The sequence below is a fragment of the Oryctolagus cuniculus genome, chromosome 11 (assembly GCF_964237555.1).
Source record: "Oryctolagus cuniculus chromosome 11, mOryCun1.1, whole genome shotgun sequence".
Classification (NCBI taxonomy): Eukaryota; Metazoa; Chordata; class Mammalia; order Lagomorpha; family Leporidae; genus Oryctolagus; species Oryctolagus cuniculus.
Genome location: NC_091442.1, coordinates 38936110 through 38955486, shown reverse-complemented (window position 1 = coordinate 38955486; position 19377 = coordinate 38936110). Strand labels below are relative to the sequence as shown.

General features: G+C 39.7%; 2 protein-coding genes across 12 annotated transcripts in view; one reads left to right on the top strand and one right to left on the bottom strand.

The window, feature by feature from the left end:
• Positions 1-8312, bottom strand: part of MACROD2 (mono-ADP ribosylhydrolase 2) — a 2173823-nt gene extending 2165511 nt beyond the window's left edge. For 3 of the 5 annotated variants that reach the window (XM_051846213.2, XM_051846214.2, XM_008256366.4), the window contains exons 1-2: positions 7977-8312; positions 878-994 (exon numbers count right to left, since the gene is read on the bottom strand). In XM_051846213.2, coding sequence (XP_051702173.1) covers positions 878-994; positions 7977-8022 — 163 coding nt within the window. In that variant the 5' untranslated portion in view covers positions 8023-8312. The remainder of the gene's footprint in view (positions 1-877; positions 995-7976) is intronic. The other 2 variants (XM_051846215.2, XM_070052107.1) reach the window with 1 other exon arrangement.
• Positions 8313-8470: 158 nt separating this feature from the next.
• Positions 8471-19377, top strand: part of SEL1L2 (SEL1L2 adaptor subunit of SYVN1 ubiquitin ligase) — a 128615-nt gene continuing 117708 nt past the window's right edge. The window contains exon 1 of one of the 7 annotated variants that reach the window (XM_017341797.3): positions 8471-8651. Coding sequence is in view for 6 of the 7 variants with exons in the window: in XM_070052104.1 (XP_069908205.1) it covers positions 14916-14973 (58 nt within the window). In the remaining variant the exon portion in view is untranslated. Of the gene's footprint in view, positions 8740-14423; positions 14974-19377 lie in introns of those variants that run through there. The other 6 variants (XM_051846206.2, XM_070052104.1, XM_051846207.2 and 3 more) reach the window with 6 other exon arrangements.

The following is a 19377-nucleotide window of genomic DNA, read 5'->3' as shown; positions in this document are numbered from 1 at the left end:
GTTTTAACCATTGGTCTTCATTTCCTGGGCCATCATACGTTGCACCTTCTGTAGCCCCATGAATCTAAGACCACAATCTGTGGAACCAACATGTTCCAAGTCTATTCCATAAAGTAACATTTATTTCTCAACTATTTGGGTACCCTTAAAAATACCTCATTTGTCTAAACTTCACACTCAGATCATTAGCATCAATGAATATTAATTCAGAGATGAGCATATTAAATATTCATTAAATCTATTATTCTGTTTTTAGAAACTTTTCCATGTACCTACCTTTTTAACACTTAAAATTTCATTTATATTCTAACACAATCTAGACTCTTCATCAAATCATAAAAACTTTATGAGAGTAGTGTCACACAAATACTGCACATGTACAAATAATACACCATACAAAACATATATTTTCCTCTAAAGTATGTGAAATATTATTTGGTTTTCCTTTAGTCTTCCTAACACCATTTTTGCCAACTGTATCCAATCCTTAAGACAGTTTAAAGAAATCTAATGCAAATAAAACTAATCAAAACAAATTAAAAACATCACACCAAAAGCAGTAAACCCTAATAGCATTTGCTCCAGATACTGGATAATAGTGTAAAAAAAAAAAGGGAAACTTTAAAAAGCACCATAAATAAATATGGTATGTTTCATAACAAAATTTATGTTAATATACTTTCTGAAGCTTAAAAACACAACAGATTACTAGAAACAATTCAATATAATCAGCCAATAAGCACAAATAGCAAAGTAACAAAAATATCATTTATTTCTTTACTGAATGTTAATTATTCACTCCTGTCAACAACTATCACATAGGAGCCATAAAGAAATAGGAACAGCTTCTACCTAAAAAATGTTCTGAGAAACTTACCATCATTTTGGCTCTTGCCTTTCATTTCTTCCTTCCACGATGGAATGGTGTTCAGGGGAACATAGTCCCTTAAGTATTCTTTGCGCCTCTCCTCTAAGGTCATCTTCAGTAAACGTTCTTGCAAAATAAAAGCAGAATCTCCATTTGTATTTAACTTTAAACTCAAGAATTACTTTATATTTTAAGTATTAATCATGTTGAACTAAAGATTTGGTATGGCCTTAAGAAACACCAAATACAATCCAATGGCTCCATATTTGAGTGTTAAAAGGTGTCAAACCGGGGTGGATGCTGCCACCTATGTCTCATATTGGAGTACTTGGGTTTCATGCCAGCTCTGGCTCTAGACTTCTGATATGGGCTTCCTGGGAGGCAGCGGTGATGGTTCAAATAACTGGATTCCTGCCACTCATATGGAGATTTGGACTGAGTTCCTGGATCAGACTTCAGGCCAACCTAGTCCAGTCCAGCCCCAACCACTTGAAGGCATTTGGAAAGTGAATCAGCTGATGGGAATACTCTCTCTCCCCGGTTCCTTCCCTCCCTATCTGTTGTTCTCTTTCTCTGCCTCCCAAATAGAATTATCAAATTTACTCCATTTTAGCAAAAAAAATAAAATAAAATTTAAAAAAGCCTGATGAAGAAAACTCTCTTGTGATAATCCAAGAAATAAGCTCATTTACTTTTTGAATCAACATCTACTGACAGTGTACTGTGTGCCAGATGATATGTATACACACAGCAGGTACAAAAGATACTTAACCCTGAAATTCACAGGTGTGGGGAGCAACTGGGACTAGACTAAGTTACTGGAATTAAGACTTATTCTATGCATCTGCTCTCCCACAATATGGCACTGGGAGAGAAGAAAACAGCTTCTACACAGCTGCCTCCAGTTCAGCCAATAAACTGTAGGACTTGCTCCTGATTGGAGGAGAGCAGCGTACTCGGCGTGTGGGCAGCCGAGTTGGGATTGGCAGAGGAGGACTATAAAGGAGGAGAGAGACGGCATGCACCAGGAACATCTAAGGGGAACATCTAAGGGGAACATCTAAGAGGAACACCTAAGAGGAACACCTGTGCAGCCCCCAAGAGAGCCGGCCGGCGGTGTGCCGCTCCCCTGCGGAAGTGGGGAATGTGGCCAGGGGGAACTGCCCTTCCACGGAGGTGGAAGGGATAGTAGCCAACCCGGGAAGAACCAGCAGCAAACCCGGGGAGGGCCGAGCAGACGAAAGAACAGCGCAGGGTCCTGTGTCGTTCCTCCACGAAGACGGGGAGCGACATAATGGTGCCGTGACTCGGATATGAAGCCTAGGCAGGGTTTAGTGTCGTTCCCCCATGAAGACGGGGAGCGACACACAGGACAAAAGAAAAAACGGGTAAGATATAAAATAAATCCTATACAAACAAAAAAGTTCATATAAACAGCAAAAGAAAGTAAGCCACCTAGATATTCCTCAATACTATAATGTTATCAATGATAAAAATACACTTTCAATGTAATAGCTTTGTGGTGATGGCATTACTTTATTTATTTATTTATTTATTTATTTGACAGGCAGAGTTAGACAGTATGAGAGAGAGAGGGAGGGAGGGAGGGAGGGAGAGAGAGAGAGAGAGAGAGAAAGGTCTTTCTTTCCATTGGTTCACCCCCTATATGGCCACCACAGACAGTGTGCTGCAGTCAGAGTGCTGCAAGGATCTGAAGCCAGGAGGCAGGTGCTTCTTCCTGGTCTCCCATGCAGGTGCAGGGCCCAAGCACTTGGGCCATCCTCCACTGCCCTCCTGGGCCATAGCAGACAGCTGGACTGGAAGAGGAGCAACCGGGACAGAATCCGGCGCCCCAATCGTAACTAGAACCTGGGGTGCCGGTGCCACAGGCAGAGGATTAGCCAATTGAGCTATGGCGCCGGCTGATAGCATTGCTTTAAATATATATCTTGATTATAAGATTAAAATATTTAAAAGAACTGCATCTTGGAAATAATGATAGTGTGTATCATTTATAAAGAACAGTGTACCCGGTATTTTACATATATAATCTCATTGAAACCATCTTCCCAGCAACTCATAAAGTTGCTAATGTTATTATCCCTATTTTGCAGATAGGGAAATGAAGCATAGCTAACTTAAATAAGTTGCCCAAAGCAAAAGAACTTTCAAATAATAAGCTAAGATTAAAATCCAGATGCTTCCATTACTCAGAGAATACAGCCTATGCTACTAACCACTATACTATAATGCTCAGAAAAAATTCCCCCAAAAAGGGTGACATATATGCTGGTTCATGAAGGACAGGCAGAATTCTGCCACAAAGAAATTAAAAGCTCATTTCAGTATAACAGAAAAGTGTTACCAAAGTAACAAAAATAAGGAGATACAAATATTTTAATGAAGCTGTATAAGACAAGGGTATGAGAATAGCCACAGATGTGAAAAACAGCTAGCAAAATAAGGTAAAATGAAACTGAACAGGGACTTGTATGTCATGCTGAGCAGTTTAAGCATTACTTTATCCTATAAAGTAAACCACTAATATTCAAACTTTTCAAATTTGATTATGCATATCCCAGATTATACATGAAATAAGCCACTAGAATGCAGGGGAGGTGGGAATTCAAGAAGTTTTATGTATATTGTTTTTAATCTAACAAAAAAAGATATTAGGATTGACTAACAATACATAAACTGACACTGGGATCCTCACTAAGTCTATACATTAGCTGTCATGTATTACACAGATTATCAAAGATCTCAACAGTAGAGTGATTGACAGCTATACTTCCATGCTCTCCAATTCTCTTTCAACATATTATGAGGTATTGTAGTTTAGGTAAGTGGGTCTTAGAATAACATCTAGTTTAAGATAATCTAATCCTTACAAAATAATGATTTCAAACATCTTTAACAGAAATAAACTTCAGAAGTATCAATTTAAGTGCAAGTGAACAAAAAGTAGGGAACTAATATTTTTCCCACTCCTAGAACTAGCTCTTTACAAACTACCCCATAGAAGATTAAAAAAAGAGAGACAATATTTTAGTCAGAGTTAACATTCAAATCAAACTAATCAAGGTTCAACACCCGAGTTTAAGAGAGTATACAGGACACTGAAGAAGCTAAAGTCTAGTATTTGCATCTCAAAACAGAGTACTAGCTTTTAGACTTTGGAAATTCTAACCTAAATTTCTGGTCCTAGAAGAAGAGAAAAAGAGAGAGGCCCAAACTTTAAAAAAAAAAAAAAAGCAACTATTAGGAAGTTGGCACAAATAGAGAAACAATGAATTAAAATTTAGTTGGAATTGGGGGTACAAGGCCCCAGAGATGTGACAACAAGCAGAGAAGAGCTTTAATAAATAGAAGAAAATATCAGCAACTACTAAGGGAAAGTCAGGACGAGTAAAAATAAGTCATTCCATTTTTTAAAGTTTGTTTATTTATTTATTTGAAAGGCAGAGTTACTGAAAGAGAGGGAGAAGGATCTTTTACCCTCTGATTCACTCCTCAAATGGTTAGAACAGCCAGGTCTGGTTCAGGCAGAATCCAGACACCAGGAATTCCATCCCGTTCTTCCATATGGGTGGCAGGGGCCCAGGAATTTCAACCATCCTCCTCTGTCTTTTCAGGCACATTGTTAAGAAGCTGGATAGAACATTAGTTTCATCAGAATGTAACTGAAATCCAGGAGACTATGAGGGGCTGGGAAAAAAAGGGAAAGAACAGCAGCTCCAAAAAAGAAGCCCTGTGGAAGAAATGCTACCTTAAGGAGGAAGAACTTGAGTATTGTTATAGACAGTGGAGAGGAACCTGAAGACACCAAGAAAATTAAACACATCCAAGAGTGAATTAAATGATGACACAAGGTCTCAAAGAACAAAGGAGATGGGATATACAGACCAAGCAAGGGAGTTAACCACGAAAATGAAAAACACCTCCCCTAAGATAGGAACACAGCCAAAATGACATGTAAAGAAACAGATCAATGAGACTATGAAAAAGGATGTTAGAGCTGTTTATGTCATATGGCATTTATTTTTCCTGTGAATGAAAAACCCATGCCATCTGTTAGGTACAAGGAAATAGTGTCTTGTTGGGATAGGAAACTTGAAGGGAATGGTAAATTTGGAATTATCACTTAATGGTAGAAAGAGGAAGTGACTAGCAGTTGCCAAAGCACCACTCTCATATCACTAATTAGTAACTATTATAATATTACTGATGAGGTTTAAATATATTATAAAGCAATTCACACTTTTTATAGAAGTCAGAAGATATATGTAGGCATGAGACTTGGTCTCTCATTCAGCTTATTTAAAAACTCAAGTGTGGACACAAAACAAAAAATAAGAAACACTGTGAAACAAGAAAAGAATGAGATAATTTAAATTGCAATATTCAATTTCAGGGCTCAAAATACTAAACAGTTTATTTAACACGCAGTATTCAGAACTCAGTTACCTAGTTATGTGTTAGTTTCTTTAACAACACATAAAACTTTTATTTAAATGATTTACATTCACAAGGAATCCTTCCCTCTATGAACCAAACATTTAAGTAGATAGACATACTTATTACATGGTACAGAGTAAAAATACAAGTATGTTTACAGAATGTCTTGACATTTCAATGAGGTGAGTAAGCCTTCCTTTAAATTTAAATAAGTGCTGAGAAAATACCATGCTATCAGCTCTCAGTGGCATAACAGGGAAAAAGGTCATGCATCCTACCAGCATCTCTAACTACTGTACTAGAAATCCTTAGCTCCTTCTTGGTGGTATATTTTATATTTAAATATTCCAAAAATAGGGGCCAGCACTGTGGCATAGCAGGTAAAGCCACCACTTGCAGTGTCAGCATTCCATATGGGCACCAGTTCAAGTCTCGGCTGCTCCACTTCCAATCCAGCTCTCAGCTATGGCCTGGGAAGACAGTGGAAAATGGCCCAGGTGATAGGGCCCCTGCACCCACGTGGGAGACCTGGAAGAAACTCCTGGCTCCTGGCTTCAGATCGTCGCAGCTCTGACCTTTGTGGCCAACTGGAGAGTTAATTAGCTGATGGAAGAACTCTCTCTCTCTCTCTCTCTCTCTCTTTCTGCCTCTCCTCTCTGTGTAACTCTTTCAAATAAACAAATAAATCATTATAAAAAAATTTCCAAAAGCAGACATCTGATTTTCTTTTAAAAAACTGATATACATGAAAAATTTCAAATTATAATTCTTTTAATAGTAAACTTTAGCAAAAAATAGTTCAGTTTTCAATGAGCTGTTAAGTGCCTTCTTGTGTATTTGCTTCTTTAGAAAATATTAATTTGATTACATTTCCCTGATTATTAGAAGAAATGGAAGGAGGAAATGTAAGATGTTAAAAAAGATTATTAACTGCCTGCTATCACAATCCAACTGTGTAGTAGTCAAATGAAGGAATCATTATAACACGGCTACTTTAGGAATACTATTTTCTAATATGACAAAATATAGTTCTTAAGTACTCACAATTTTTCATCAATGATTCATGTTATTGAAACAATGTCTATGTCTTCCACTATTTTGCCTTCATTATCATCAATAATACAAAGCTAACATTTCAAGACCATCAATAAAAATATGCATAAATTTTCAATGCTCACAAGGTAAATGCTTATTCAAAGTGTGTTGAAACTAAAGTAACTACTACTGCAAAAACAAACTTATGTTACACTACTTTATATATTGGATTATCTTCAACATCATTTATTTGCAACACCAGAACTTTTAGTTCTCTATCTGCTTGTAACAATTAAAACAAAATGTCATGTAAGCTAATCTTTTAAAGATCATTTTGTTATTCAGTTATATTCAATATTCCTGGTACTTAATTTGGAAAAAAGAATTCCCTCAACCCTTTCCTCGTGCATTGCTGGAAGTGGGCCTTATACAGAGGATTGCTTTTCCACCGAAACTCCCGTTTTTCTTCCCCTGTTTTTGCCTTCATGTCCATAAAGTCGGGACTTGCAATTAGGGTTTTAAAGAGCTTGAGTCAAGCGTATCAACTTTCAGCCTTTTCCCCCCTTCTTCTGTAAAGATGGGATATTCAGGAAAACCGGGCACTACTCTCATCCTTGATGTTTAGTGCACTTAGCCTAGCAACGCAAGTACTTTTTGCTACATGTCTGTAAGAAAGGGACAGAATAAAAGGAAAGAGGTGTGAAAAGGAAGGGGGGAAACGGTAAAAACTCAAGTTTTACCACAGAATAATAACTGTAATAACAGAGAGAGAAGGTTTGGGTGGAGAGACTGAATTACACACTTCTGCTTCTTAAAGGAATCCGTGTCGTCAATCTGCCTGGTCTTGGATAAACCTTAATAAAGGCACAGTCGGTGGGGTGGGGGAGTTTGTCACAGACAGATCAGTCACACAACCAGACCCTGAGCAACTTCACACAACGAATGGGATTAAACACGCTGCTGAAAGAGTCCGTGCAGACTTCTCTGAAGGCGCTTATCCTCCAGACAAGATGCTCTTTTCAGGTTTCCCCTAGAGTTCCAGGTTTCAAGCGACACTGCGGCGGCGAAGGAGGGGGACCTGGAAACCGGTGAACACCCGGAGCTGCGGACACCCTGACAATTTGGGAGGTGCAGGCAGAGGGGAGGAAGGTAGGAAGGAACGAGGGGGCAGGGGGTTCGGACGCGCAGCAGCCAACCGCAGCTTGAGCGTCAGCCGCCGGGCACTTGTCCGTGGGACACCCCGGCCAGGCGTGCCGGAGTCCCAGCTGGGGTCTAGAGGAAGTTGTGCCGCGCCCGAGGGCCGCCGCGCGGAGGGTCCACACGGCTCGCGAGGCCAGGGCAGCCCCGCCTAGGGAGAGAAGGTGACCGGACACGGCGGGCAGCAGAGGGGCGTGCGCCCACACGTGCGCGAGCTGCAGGTGCCGGGGGCGGCGCGTGCTCGCCGGCGTGCGCGCGCCTGTGCGCGTGTGTACACACGGACACGGGAGGGAGGCGGCACCGGCCGGGAGGGCGCGAGGCGGGAGCTCGGGCGGCGGGCGCCGCGGCACACACAGCCTGACCCCCGCCCCCACCCCACCCCCACCCCCGTACCCCCAGGACTCGACGGGCGGGTTACCTTTCTCCTCTCTCCACACCTTTTTCTTCTTGTTGCTGGGGTACATGTTGCCGTGGGGGTGGCTGGCTTTAAGCTGCAAGTTCCCCAGGCTCACGGGCAAACAGGGTGTGTGTGGAGTGGGAGGGGTGGGAGGGGGCACTCGGGAGGGAAAAAGTGAAAGAGGCTCCGGGTCCCGCGCCGCTCGCTGCTCTCCAGTCGCCGCCCTCCTCCCTCAGCCCGCGCTCGGCTCCGGCTCCCACCCGCCTCAGCCCCGCGGCAGCCGCCACAGCAGCACCTTAGAGCCTGTCAACTAGGTCACGCCTCGCGCTAACCTAACCCCCGCGCAGGCCCCTCCCCCCAGCCGCTAGGCAGCGCCGTCCCTCATTGGCTGCACCGCCCGCCGCTCTCCAGGTTCTAGCCAAGGCGCGCCCCGACTTCGGACCCAGAGCGCACGCGCAGGCGCAGGCTCGGGCCCGACGCCGAGGACGTTAGGGAGCTGGAAAGGGCGGAGCCAGGGAGCGAAGGGGCTGGAGATGGCCTCGCGAGGAGGGCGGGGCGTGGAGCGGGCGCCTAGCAGGAGCTGGAGTTGGACTCGGCTCTGCGCTGGCTTCGTGGCATCGGGAGTACCTGGGGGCGTGGCCTGTAGGGCCAGGTGCGCCAGGTGACGAGGGAGCGAGCCAGCCAAAGCTGCCTCAGGTACTGGGGGACGTTATGTGAAAGTAGACCCCGGGGCAACACGAATTGTCCATGCTTACTCTTTTCTCGTCAGGGAGGATTTTACCAGGTAATCTGAAGCTGTCTTTCTGGTGGGCAATTAAAGACCGAAAGAAGTTAAAGAATTGAAAAATGGTTCCCAGACCCTATGCAATGAGTCCCATAACCTTGTAGTAAAAGTTAACAAATTACATTTTGGAATTTGGTGATGTGTGGAAAGAACACAAGTAGACCTGTCTGCTCGGGAGTTTTAAGAAGCAGGAAGTTGAGGTCAACCGAAATGGTGTCTTGGAAATACAAGTCTTACGTCAAAATCCCTGTGGGCATTAACCAGAGGCAAGTTATTTAATTTTATTCCTCCACCAATTTCTTCAAGCAGAGGTAGTGGTTCTGGTAATACTGATCTATTGAGGTTCTGAAAACGAATTCCCATACAGTCCACCACAAGTGTAGAGTGACCTAGCACTGAGAAGTTTAGTACCCTCCTCCCTCAAATTTGTTGGTTTTCTAACTATGAGACTCTCTACTAGGTTGATTTGGTGGCTATGGTAAATCAACGTTTTGTTCCCAATTCTGTTATATATACTAGAAAGATAATTATTTGGAACATATTTTTCCTAATAAAAGAAAAGGAAGAGTGGGGGGGTCCCATTAAGAATGATAACGAGTAGCATGTTTTGAGTAATGGGACACTCTCAAAAGAATGAGTCATAGAGTCGTGAAGTAATAATTTTTATTTTGTCGTTGTCTTCACTGTTTTAATGCTGAGAAATGCATAAAAATTTATTTGGCTGGGAGAAGTGGAAAAGACTTCCAAAACAAAGTGACAATTGCGATAGTTATAAAAAAGTAATTTATTGACAGTAAAAATAGAAGGGAGGCTTTGATTCAAGTGGTATTATCAAGGCGCAATCAATAAAAATTGGTAATGGAGTAATGCTGGGAGTAAGATTGGTAAGGAGATGAAAATTTCATGGTATGGTTAAAAAAGAAAATAATGATATTAGTGATAACTTACATGGAAAAGATACTACGTTCTTATTTGCAATGCAAATTGTAAGGTGTCTGTAGGAAAATATATCTCATTGGCCACCTTTCATTCAACAAGGAAGCTATTTGCACTCCAGTCTAAAGAACCATTCTGCTCTTGATTATCCACTCTCTCAAGTCAAAAACATTAGAACTTTTTATGTTAAAGCAGTGGTGTTTATAAAGGACATTTATTTCAGAATTTAATACTGCTATGACAAAATACCATCATTCAAAAGTGTTAAATGTATAATGTCTCAAAAGTACCAGAAATGTACTATGTACTAAGTGGATCTCGTGTTTCTTGCCCTGAACTTAGTCTTCTTTCATTTTTCCCTATCTTTTTGAATAGTTACATCACCCATTTGGTCAAAGAATCTAGAAACTAATCATCATTTCTGTTAAATCTTTTTTACATGTTAAAATTTATTATAAAGAGAACAGATTTCATGTATTTCATAAAAACAATTCTAATATAATGATACTTCCTTCTCGCCCTTCTTCCTTCGCTCCTCCTTCTTTTCTTTTTTTTCTTTTCATTTTTTGCAGTAACATACTTTGAATTTACTATGTAATCACAGGCTTAATACTCCTCTACATAAAGTGTTGTACAAGTGAAAAGTAGAAAGAACACAGTTCTGCAGGAATATAGACAAGTGTTATTAACAATAGTCAAATCACTTGGTGTCAATTTCGCTTATATACATTAAGATTTTTTGTGTGTATGTACTCCATATGTTAGTTCCCACTTATCAGAGAAAACAGAGAAAAGACAAATATTGTTATTGCCATAGCTGCTAAAAAAATTTAATCTTCTGTACGAGGCTAGAATCTCTAGTTTTCGCTAGCACTGCAGTAAACTCAGTCTCAGTTTAACTGGAATACTGTAAATACTTCCTAAATGGCCTTCATGTCCACTTTTGTACCTATTTTGTCCATTTTATGTACTGCATTAAGTTATCTTGTCAAATATGGTTGTGTCAACTCACTGTTGTAAATCATTCAGTGATTTTTCTGGTGGACTTTGCTGTTGACTGAATTATGTCTTTTCAAATTTTGTGTGTCTCCAATATGACTATATCTGGCGATAAAATCTTTAGAAGGTAATTAAGATAAAATGAGATCATAAGGGTGAAGCTCAATTCTGATAGGGTTGTGGCCTTAAAAGAAGTGGTGCATTTCTATCTAAATCTTTCTCTCTCCCTCTCCCACCCACTCCCTCACCTTCTTTACTTCCCCTCTCCCTCTGTCTTCCATACTATATGAGAAAATGAAAAGGCAACCATCTGCAATCCATGAACTTCACCAGAATCTGAGCTGGCACTTTGATCTCAGACTTCTAGCCTCCAGATTTGTGAGAAAATAAATGTTGTTTAAGCCATGCAGTCTATGGGGTTTTGTCAGTCTAAGTTGATCAATAAGGTCTTCTTATTAAAATAAAATCACTAAGAATGGAGTGATATCACTTAAAAAGCAAGTCTTCTACCATTTTTCCACCCCTGCTTGCACTCTCCAGTCTATGGTTACAGCCACATCAACTTGTAGAACTGGTCATTTCCTTGAATGTCGGGGTCTCAAGCCCAATGCTAGCCCCTGACCAGCAAGGGCAGTGCAGACACTTCCCAACAAGGTGAATGGGAAGGGTAGGGTCGACGGGTGATGAACACACCACAGGCACCGGTGAGTTCTGTCGAAGCAGGAACCGCTTTATTGAAGTGTGCAGGCATATAAAGCTTAGAAGGACATGCGCAGTAGGGGAGCCAATCAGAGAAAAGGTTACACAGGCATTGGTGGACCATGTACAGGGGCACCTTAAGTAAAGTATAGGGATCATGCACTGTCCACGTGTCCGGAACTAAAGCGGACCTATCCCTGACGGTGGTCTGATCTTACATAGCTTAACCTCGGCAGCAGCAGACACGCCCCTCTAACATCCGCCAGGTGCCATATTGTAATGGAGAGTTTAGGCAATGCCCAACACTTGAACACATCTTATTGTTACCATATGGTCTTTTCACATGTTTGTTATTATGCCTAGGACATAATTTGCTTAGTTGACCCATTTTCATCCTTCATATTTCAGCTTAAGCATCACTCCCTAGAAGTCTTCCCTGACTCTGACTCCACCTGATCTCTATTCTGTTTCCCTTTACCTGTCCTCAGGGCTCATTTAATTTCTTATAAAGCACTTTTTTGTTTATAGTTATTCACATGTTTTTGTGGTTATCCATCTTTCTCTCTGGATGTATAAATGCACCAAGGACAGAAAATATATATATTTTGTGCTTTTATATATATATATATATATATATATATACTTGTGCTTACCAACCCCAGAAAATAGCACAATATCTAGCACATTGTAAAATTTCAAAAATAGTTATTAAATGAATTTTAAACTTAAATAAGCATCCATAGAGAGATGCTGAAAAATTAAGAACACATGTGAACAGAAGGGATTACCTTGAGGAAGCACTAATATTAATCTGAACACAAAAAGAAATTAAAAATGAAACTGCTGATAGCCTAAGAGAGTTATAATTCATCTTTGACAAAGATTTAGGTATTTAATATAAGAATGTTGAGTGAGGAGCTGATAGAAGAATGAGAAGTTGTATAAAGAAGCAGAAAAAATAATAGTAATTTTGTTTTTATATTTCCAAGGAGATTTTGTAGTATGAAATGTCAGATGTCTTGCATACATCAAGTAAGATAAGAACTGACAAAAGATAAAGTGTTTATAGTATAAATAAAGTACAGAAAATAAAAATAAATAATTGAAGAATACGTTTTAGGCAATGAGCCAGAAGCAGTGATTATGAAATATTCTTATAGAATGTTTAGGAATGAAGGAAAAATAGAGGAGACAGTGTTCCTATATCTCCTGTTTACTGCATCTCTTAATTGTATCAAGAAGCCACCTTCAGTGATTGACCTGTACTGAGTCAGATAGAAGGAAAATTTTCCTGGGACAGATGAAATGAGTGCTTAAAAATTATGGTGATGAAAAAAAAAATGACACACACACACACACACAAAGGGTGAATATCAGATAGATTGAAATACTAGAGAAAGAAGTGGATGGAAGTAAGAGTGAGGAAGAAAATTTGGGTTGAAATACAAAAGAGCATTTCATTTTTGGGATAAATGAGAAAAAGAATGAATAGATAAAAGAGTCAATTTTTTAAATAAAAAAGGAAGAAAATTAGGATAACATTGGTCAAATTGCATCAATATCAGTGAATTAAGAGGCAAGATTATCTGCTGAAAATTCTGGATCCAAATGGGGACTGAAAAGGATTTTAGGGGGAGAATATTTGATATCAGATGAAACCATTTTAAAATTTATATGTAGGCAATTTTAGTAAATATAAACATTAGAAATGTATCATTTTGAAATCCCTTGTTGAAACAAAAGACAGTAAAGACTGTGCTATACAGAATAATAGTCCCAAAGATATCACTTTAGTACAATAGATCCTAATCCCTGGAATGTGTGAAGGTTACTTTATATGACAAAGGTACTTTGTAGATGAGATTACACATTTTGAGATTATCCTGAATTATGTTGGTAAATCCTATTGGTAATCACAAGTATCCTTGTAAGAAGAAAGTAGAGAGAGATTAAAGTACAGCTATGTGCCACATGACAACATTAACAATAGACCACACTATGACATGGGTTCCATGAGCTTATGGTAGAGCTGTAAAATTCCAATCACCAGTGATGTCATAGCCATCATAATATCATAGTACAGCACATTACTCACATGTTTGTGGTGATGCTAGTGTCAGCAAACCTACTGCACTGACAATCATATAAAAGTATAGCACATACAACTATATACATTACATAATAATGACACTATATGGCTGTTTTGGGTTTATGTATTTTCTATACTATTATTTTACAGTGTACTTCTACTTACAAAAACGAAGTTTATTATAAACTATATTGTATTAAAGTGGCAGCAGCTTTATATATCTCCTGTTTACTGCATCTCTTGGTTGTAACAAGAGGGCACTTTCAGTGATTGACCTGTCCTATCTGGGTTTGTGCAAGTGCATTCTGCAATGTTCACCAAATGACGAAAATCACCTGTTGGTGCATTTCTCAAAACATGTTTCCATTGATAAGCAACTCATGACTGTACAGAAGAGAAGGCAAGTGATAACTGAGTAGACATTGAAGTGATGTGGCCACAAGTCAGAAAGTGCTGGCAACCACTAGAAGATGGAAAATTCCAAGCAAAGAATGGACTTTTCCCTAGAACCTCAAGATGAAATTATTTCTGTGTTTACATTTAGCCCAGTAAGAATCCTTTTGGATTTCTGGACGTAGAATTATAAGAGAATAAATTTCTGAGGTTCAAACCCACTATATTTATGCTATTTTGTTCCTCCAGCAATGGGAAACTAACAAAGGAAATAAACCTGCAAGTTCATGGCAACAAAATATGTTTCTGAACAATTATCAGGACACACTGCAAAAAGTTACATTTAGGTATAATTTCTTAACTACATTGAATCCTTGGATGGTCTTAATGATTCCATGCTTTTCCCTAAAAATCTACTTTGATTTCTGGTAGCCTTAGGATACTCACTTGTCAACTACCCATATTATTCGAAGTAGTAAAGAAGGTGTTTTTAAACAGTCTTTGTTTGCCTTCATCTCAGTTAAACCTCAACAGTTCCTAACTCAAATAGACGATGAAGATTTTCATCCTGATTCTGAACAAAGCAGCTGTGGTTCAGTATTTCTTGTGTTCCACAGTCTAGAGATATTAGGTTAAGGGATGATGTCAGATCAGTTCATGTACTTGTATTTTCCCATAAGTACAAATTATACCTCTAGAAATAACATAAAAACAAGAACTTCCAAATAACTCTGCACACAGTTGAACATGAATGTGGATGTATACAAAATGTACTTTTGTATTGGGAAGCAACACCTATATATCTCAGGTCTACGCATTGTCCCTAGCCAAGGGAATAGCACACTAAATATGGCTCCTTCCCACAGCCTGCTTTCTTCAGCAGCTGCCTTCATCCCAGGTTGAAAGGAACTTCCTGGAAGCTCATTGGCCCAAAAGTAAGGAAATGGTTACTTAGCAACTGACTCCTGACTGTCCCACCCTAGACCTGAGAAGAGGAATCCTGTGGGCCAGCCACCTAGTTCTGCCTGTGTTACAGTGAAGAGGAGCTGCTTAGGAGAAGATGAAGCCCTTGTCACTGTTAATAGAGATACTGATAATTCTTGGGGTCACAGTTAAAAGTAAGTTTTCTGTTCTTATTATTCTCCCTGAGAATCTTTCTTCTTTGCTCTAACAGCACTGAGGACTTAAACTAACTAGACAACCAGAAGTTAACAATGATATTCCCAATTAACCCCATTTTGTGAAAGTACTTTAAAATACCCAATGAGGATAGATAGTTGTGAGAAATTGTATTCGTACTTGGGACAATGCACGGGAAGATGTGTGTGTGTATGTGTAAGAGAGAGAGAGAACAAATATATGAGGAACCCATTACAGTATTTTTTACTAAGGAAGGCTATTGGAGGCAGGTTGTCAAGTGTTCTTTAATCTAAAATATGGATATCATGATGGGCTAGTTCTAGAAATTCTAGTTCTAATTCTAATTGTAGGAAAAATACAGGACTCAATTGGTTGAAAAATACTATTGAAAACTTGCTTATATTCTTTTTAAGTGTTTATAGAATAACATTCTACCTACAAGGTTTCAGCATTTCGTAAGCCTGAAAATGAATATTGTTTTCCTCTCTTCTTTCTTTGACCATAGCTTAACTTTTACTCAATCCTCACATAATTTACTCATAGATTCAATTTAAGGAATATTTATTTGGATTTAAACCAGGAATGAAAGCTTGTTTTACTATCCAAAAGTCAATTAATGTAACATCACGTCAATAGAATAAAGGGCAAAGACAACATGAACGTCCCAATCATGCATAAAAACCATTCAACAAAATTCAATAGGCTGGGCCGGCGCCGCGGCTCAATAGGCTAATCCTCCACCTAGCGGCGCCAGCACACCGGGTTCTAGTCCCGGTTGGGGTGCCGGATTCTGTCCCGGTTGCCCCTCTTCCAGGCCAGCTCTCTGCTGTGGCCCGGAAAGGCAGTGGAGGATGACCCAAGTGCTTGGGCCCTGCACCCCATGGGAGACCAGGAGAAGCACCTGGCTCCTGCCTTCGGATCAGCACGGTGCGCTGGCCGCAGCGCGCCAGCCGTGGCAGCCATTGGAGGGTGAACCAACGGCAAAAAGGAAGACCTTTCTCTCTGTCTCTCTCTCTCTCTCACTATCCACTCTGCCTGTCCAAAAAAAAAAAAAAAAATTTCAATATGCTTTGTGACTTGGAAAAAAAACTCAGCAAAGTAGTAATAGAAGGAGACTTCCTCAGGACCATAATTGTGGTAGAGTGAGTTAAGCCACCACTTGCAGCACTGACATCCTATATTTTAGTGATGGCCATGACACTTTTGATCCAACTTCCTGTTAATGAGCCTATGAAGGCAACAAAAGATGGCCCAAATATTCAAGTCCTTGCTACCCAGGTAGGAGACCTCAGTGGAGTTCCTGGCTCCTGGCTTCAGCCTGGCCAGCCCTGGCTGTTGCTGATGTTTGGGTAGCAAACCTATAGCTGGATGATATTCTCTCTGTCTCTTTCTCTCTCTCTCCCTCTCTCCTTCCTTCCCTCCATCCTTGTTACTTTGCCTTTTAAATAAATAAATAAAGCTCTTTTAAAAAAAAAATGAGACTCCTTCAAGCTGATAAAAGATAGCCTTGAAAAACCCAAAAGTAAAATATTAAATGGTGAAAGACTAAATGCTTTCCCACTAAGGTCAGAAATGAAACAACTTGTCTATTTTTTCTATTTCTGCTCAACATTGTGTTGGAATTTCTAGCCATGGCAGTTACACCACAGAAAGAAAATCAAGATTGGAAAGGAAGAAGTAAAGGCGAATTCACAGATGGCATGATCTTGTATACCAGAAATACTAAGGAATCTACTACAAAACCATTGAAACCAGTAAATGAGTCCAACAAAATTACAAGATAAAATATCAGTGTGCAAAAATTAATTCTATTAAGTAGCAGGGAGTAATCAAAAATAAAATTAAGAAAACAACTCCAGGGGCCAGCACTGTGTCTTAGCAGGTAAAACCACCACATGCAGTGCCAGGATCTCATATGGGCACTGGTTCGAATCTTTGCTGCTCCACTTCTGATCCAGCTCTCTGCTATGGCCTGGGAAGACAGTAGAAGATGGCTCAGATCTTTGGGCCCCTGCACCCTCGTGGGAGACCTGGAAGAACTCCAGGGTCCTGGCTTCAGATCAGCCCAGCAACAGGCCAGTTGCAATCTTTTGAGTGAATCAGCAAATAGAAGACTGACTCTTTCTCTCTCTCTCCTCTCTCCCCTCTCTGGAACTCTACCTTTCAAATAAATAAATCTTTTTTTTTTATAATTCCATGTATAATAGTATCAAAATTTCTGGCCTCAGAATCAGCCCTAAAGGCATTCTGATCTGGCTGAAAAGCCCATGAGAGTATTTCAGGCATGGAAAGCCAAGACACTCTGGCAAAAGATCTCTGCGAGTGAGATCCCAGTGGAAAGAACAGGTCTTCAAAGAAGGAGGTACCTTTCTCTGAAGGGAGGAGAGAACCTCCACTTTGACTATGACCTTGTCTAAACAAGATAAGAATCGGAGAACTCAGAGGGCTTCCATAGCCTTGGAAACTCATGACTGGAGCATAGGGAGACTACTGATGCCATAGACAGGAGTGTCAATTGGTAAAGTCAACAACAGGAGTCACTGTGCACTTACTCCTCATGTAGGATCTCTGTCCTTAATGTGCTGTGTATTGAGATTTAATGCTATAACGAGTACTCAAACAATATATTTCACTTTGTGTTTCTATGGGGGTGCAAACTGTTGAAATCTTTACTTAATGTATACTAAACTGATCCTCTGTAAAAAAAAAAAAAAAAAGAAAGAAATTATCAACTCCCAACTTGACTCTCACTGGGATTAAACATGACAATAGGTCTGATCTGATTTCATCATCATTTAAAAAAAATCATCTATTATTTTTCACTTTATGTTTCTGTGTGGGAGCAAACTGTTGAAATCCTTACTTAATGTATACTAAGCTGATCTTCTGTATATTAAGATAATCGAAAATGAATCTTGATGTGAATGGAAGGGGAGAGGGAGTGGGAAAGGGGAGGGTAGTGGGTGGGAGGGACGGTATGTGGGGGAAGCCATTGTAATCCATAAATCGTACTTTGGAAATTTATATTCATTAAATAAAAGTTAAAAAAATAGTATCAAAATGAAGTAAATATTTGGGAATACATTTTAAAAGAAATGCAAAACTTATACTCTGAAAACTACAAAAATTGTTGACAGAAGTTAAAGAAGACCTTAATAAATGAAAAAAATGTCCTATTTTAATGGTTTAGAAAACTTAATATTGTAAAGATGATTGTATTCTCCAAATTGATCTACATATTCAGCACAATCAGTATCGAAATCCTAGATAACTCCTTTGCAGAAATTGACTAACTGATCTTAAAGTTCATGTGGAAATAACTGTTCTTTAAAAACGTAACAAAGTTGCACGACTCATATTTACCAGTTTCAAAACTTTCTACAAAACTACAGGTAATGAAGACAGTATGGTGCTAGCATGAATATAGAAATATGTCAATGGAATAGATTTGACAATTCACAAGTAGACCTTACATTTTTGACCAATTGTTTTTTGGCAAAGATGCCAAAATAATTCACTGTTATGGAGAGAACAACTGTATAGCCATATACAAAAGAATGAATTTGGACCTATACCTCATACCATATAGACAAATTAATCCAAAATGGACCAAAGACCTAAATATAATAGCTAAATATATAGCTTAAAGATAACATAATTTCCTGACCTTGAATTAGTCAATGATTTCTTAAATAGGTTAGCAAAGCACAACCCCCCAAAAAAAAAGACAGATGAACTGGACATCAAAATTAAAACATTTTATGCTTCAAAGGATATCATCAAAAAATAGAAAATACAACACACAGAATAGAAGACAAGTTTTGCAACTCATAGAACATAAGAGTTTAGTATTTGGAATATATAGTACCCTTACAATTCACCCACAAAATGTCAAAAAAAAAAAACAGATATGGGCAAAGGACTATAATAGACATATAGACATTTATCAGAAGATACAGAAATGGCTAAGTACATGAAGTGTGTTCGATATCACTGGTCATTCAGGAAGAGCAAGCCAAAACCTCAAGTGAGATACCATGTCACAGCAAATAGGGTGATTATAATTTTAAAAATGGAAAATAAGAAGTTTTGACAAGAACATGAAGAAATAGAAAGTCTCATACCTTGCTGGTCAGAATATAAAATGACATAGCTGTCGCTCCCCCTCTCGCGGAGGAATGACACCGAACCCTGCGCTGTTCTTTCTTGCCCGGCCCTTCCCGGGTTAGCTGCCGTTCGTTCCCTCACTCGTGGAGGAACGACGCCGTCCTGGGTTAGCTGCCGGCCTCTCCACCTCCATGGAGGGGCGGCACCCCCCCCCCCCCCGCCGCCACTTTCCCCGCTTCCGCAGAGGAGTGGCACACCGCTGGCCAGCTCTCTTG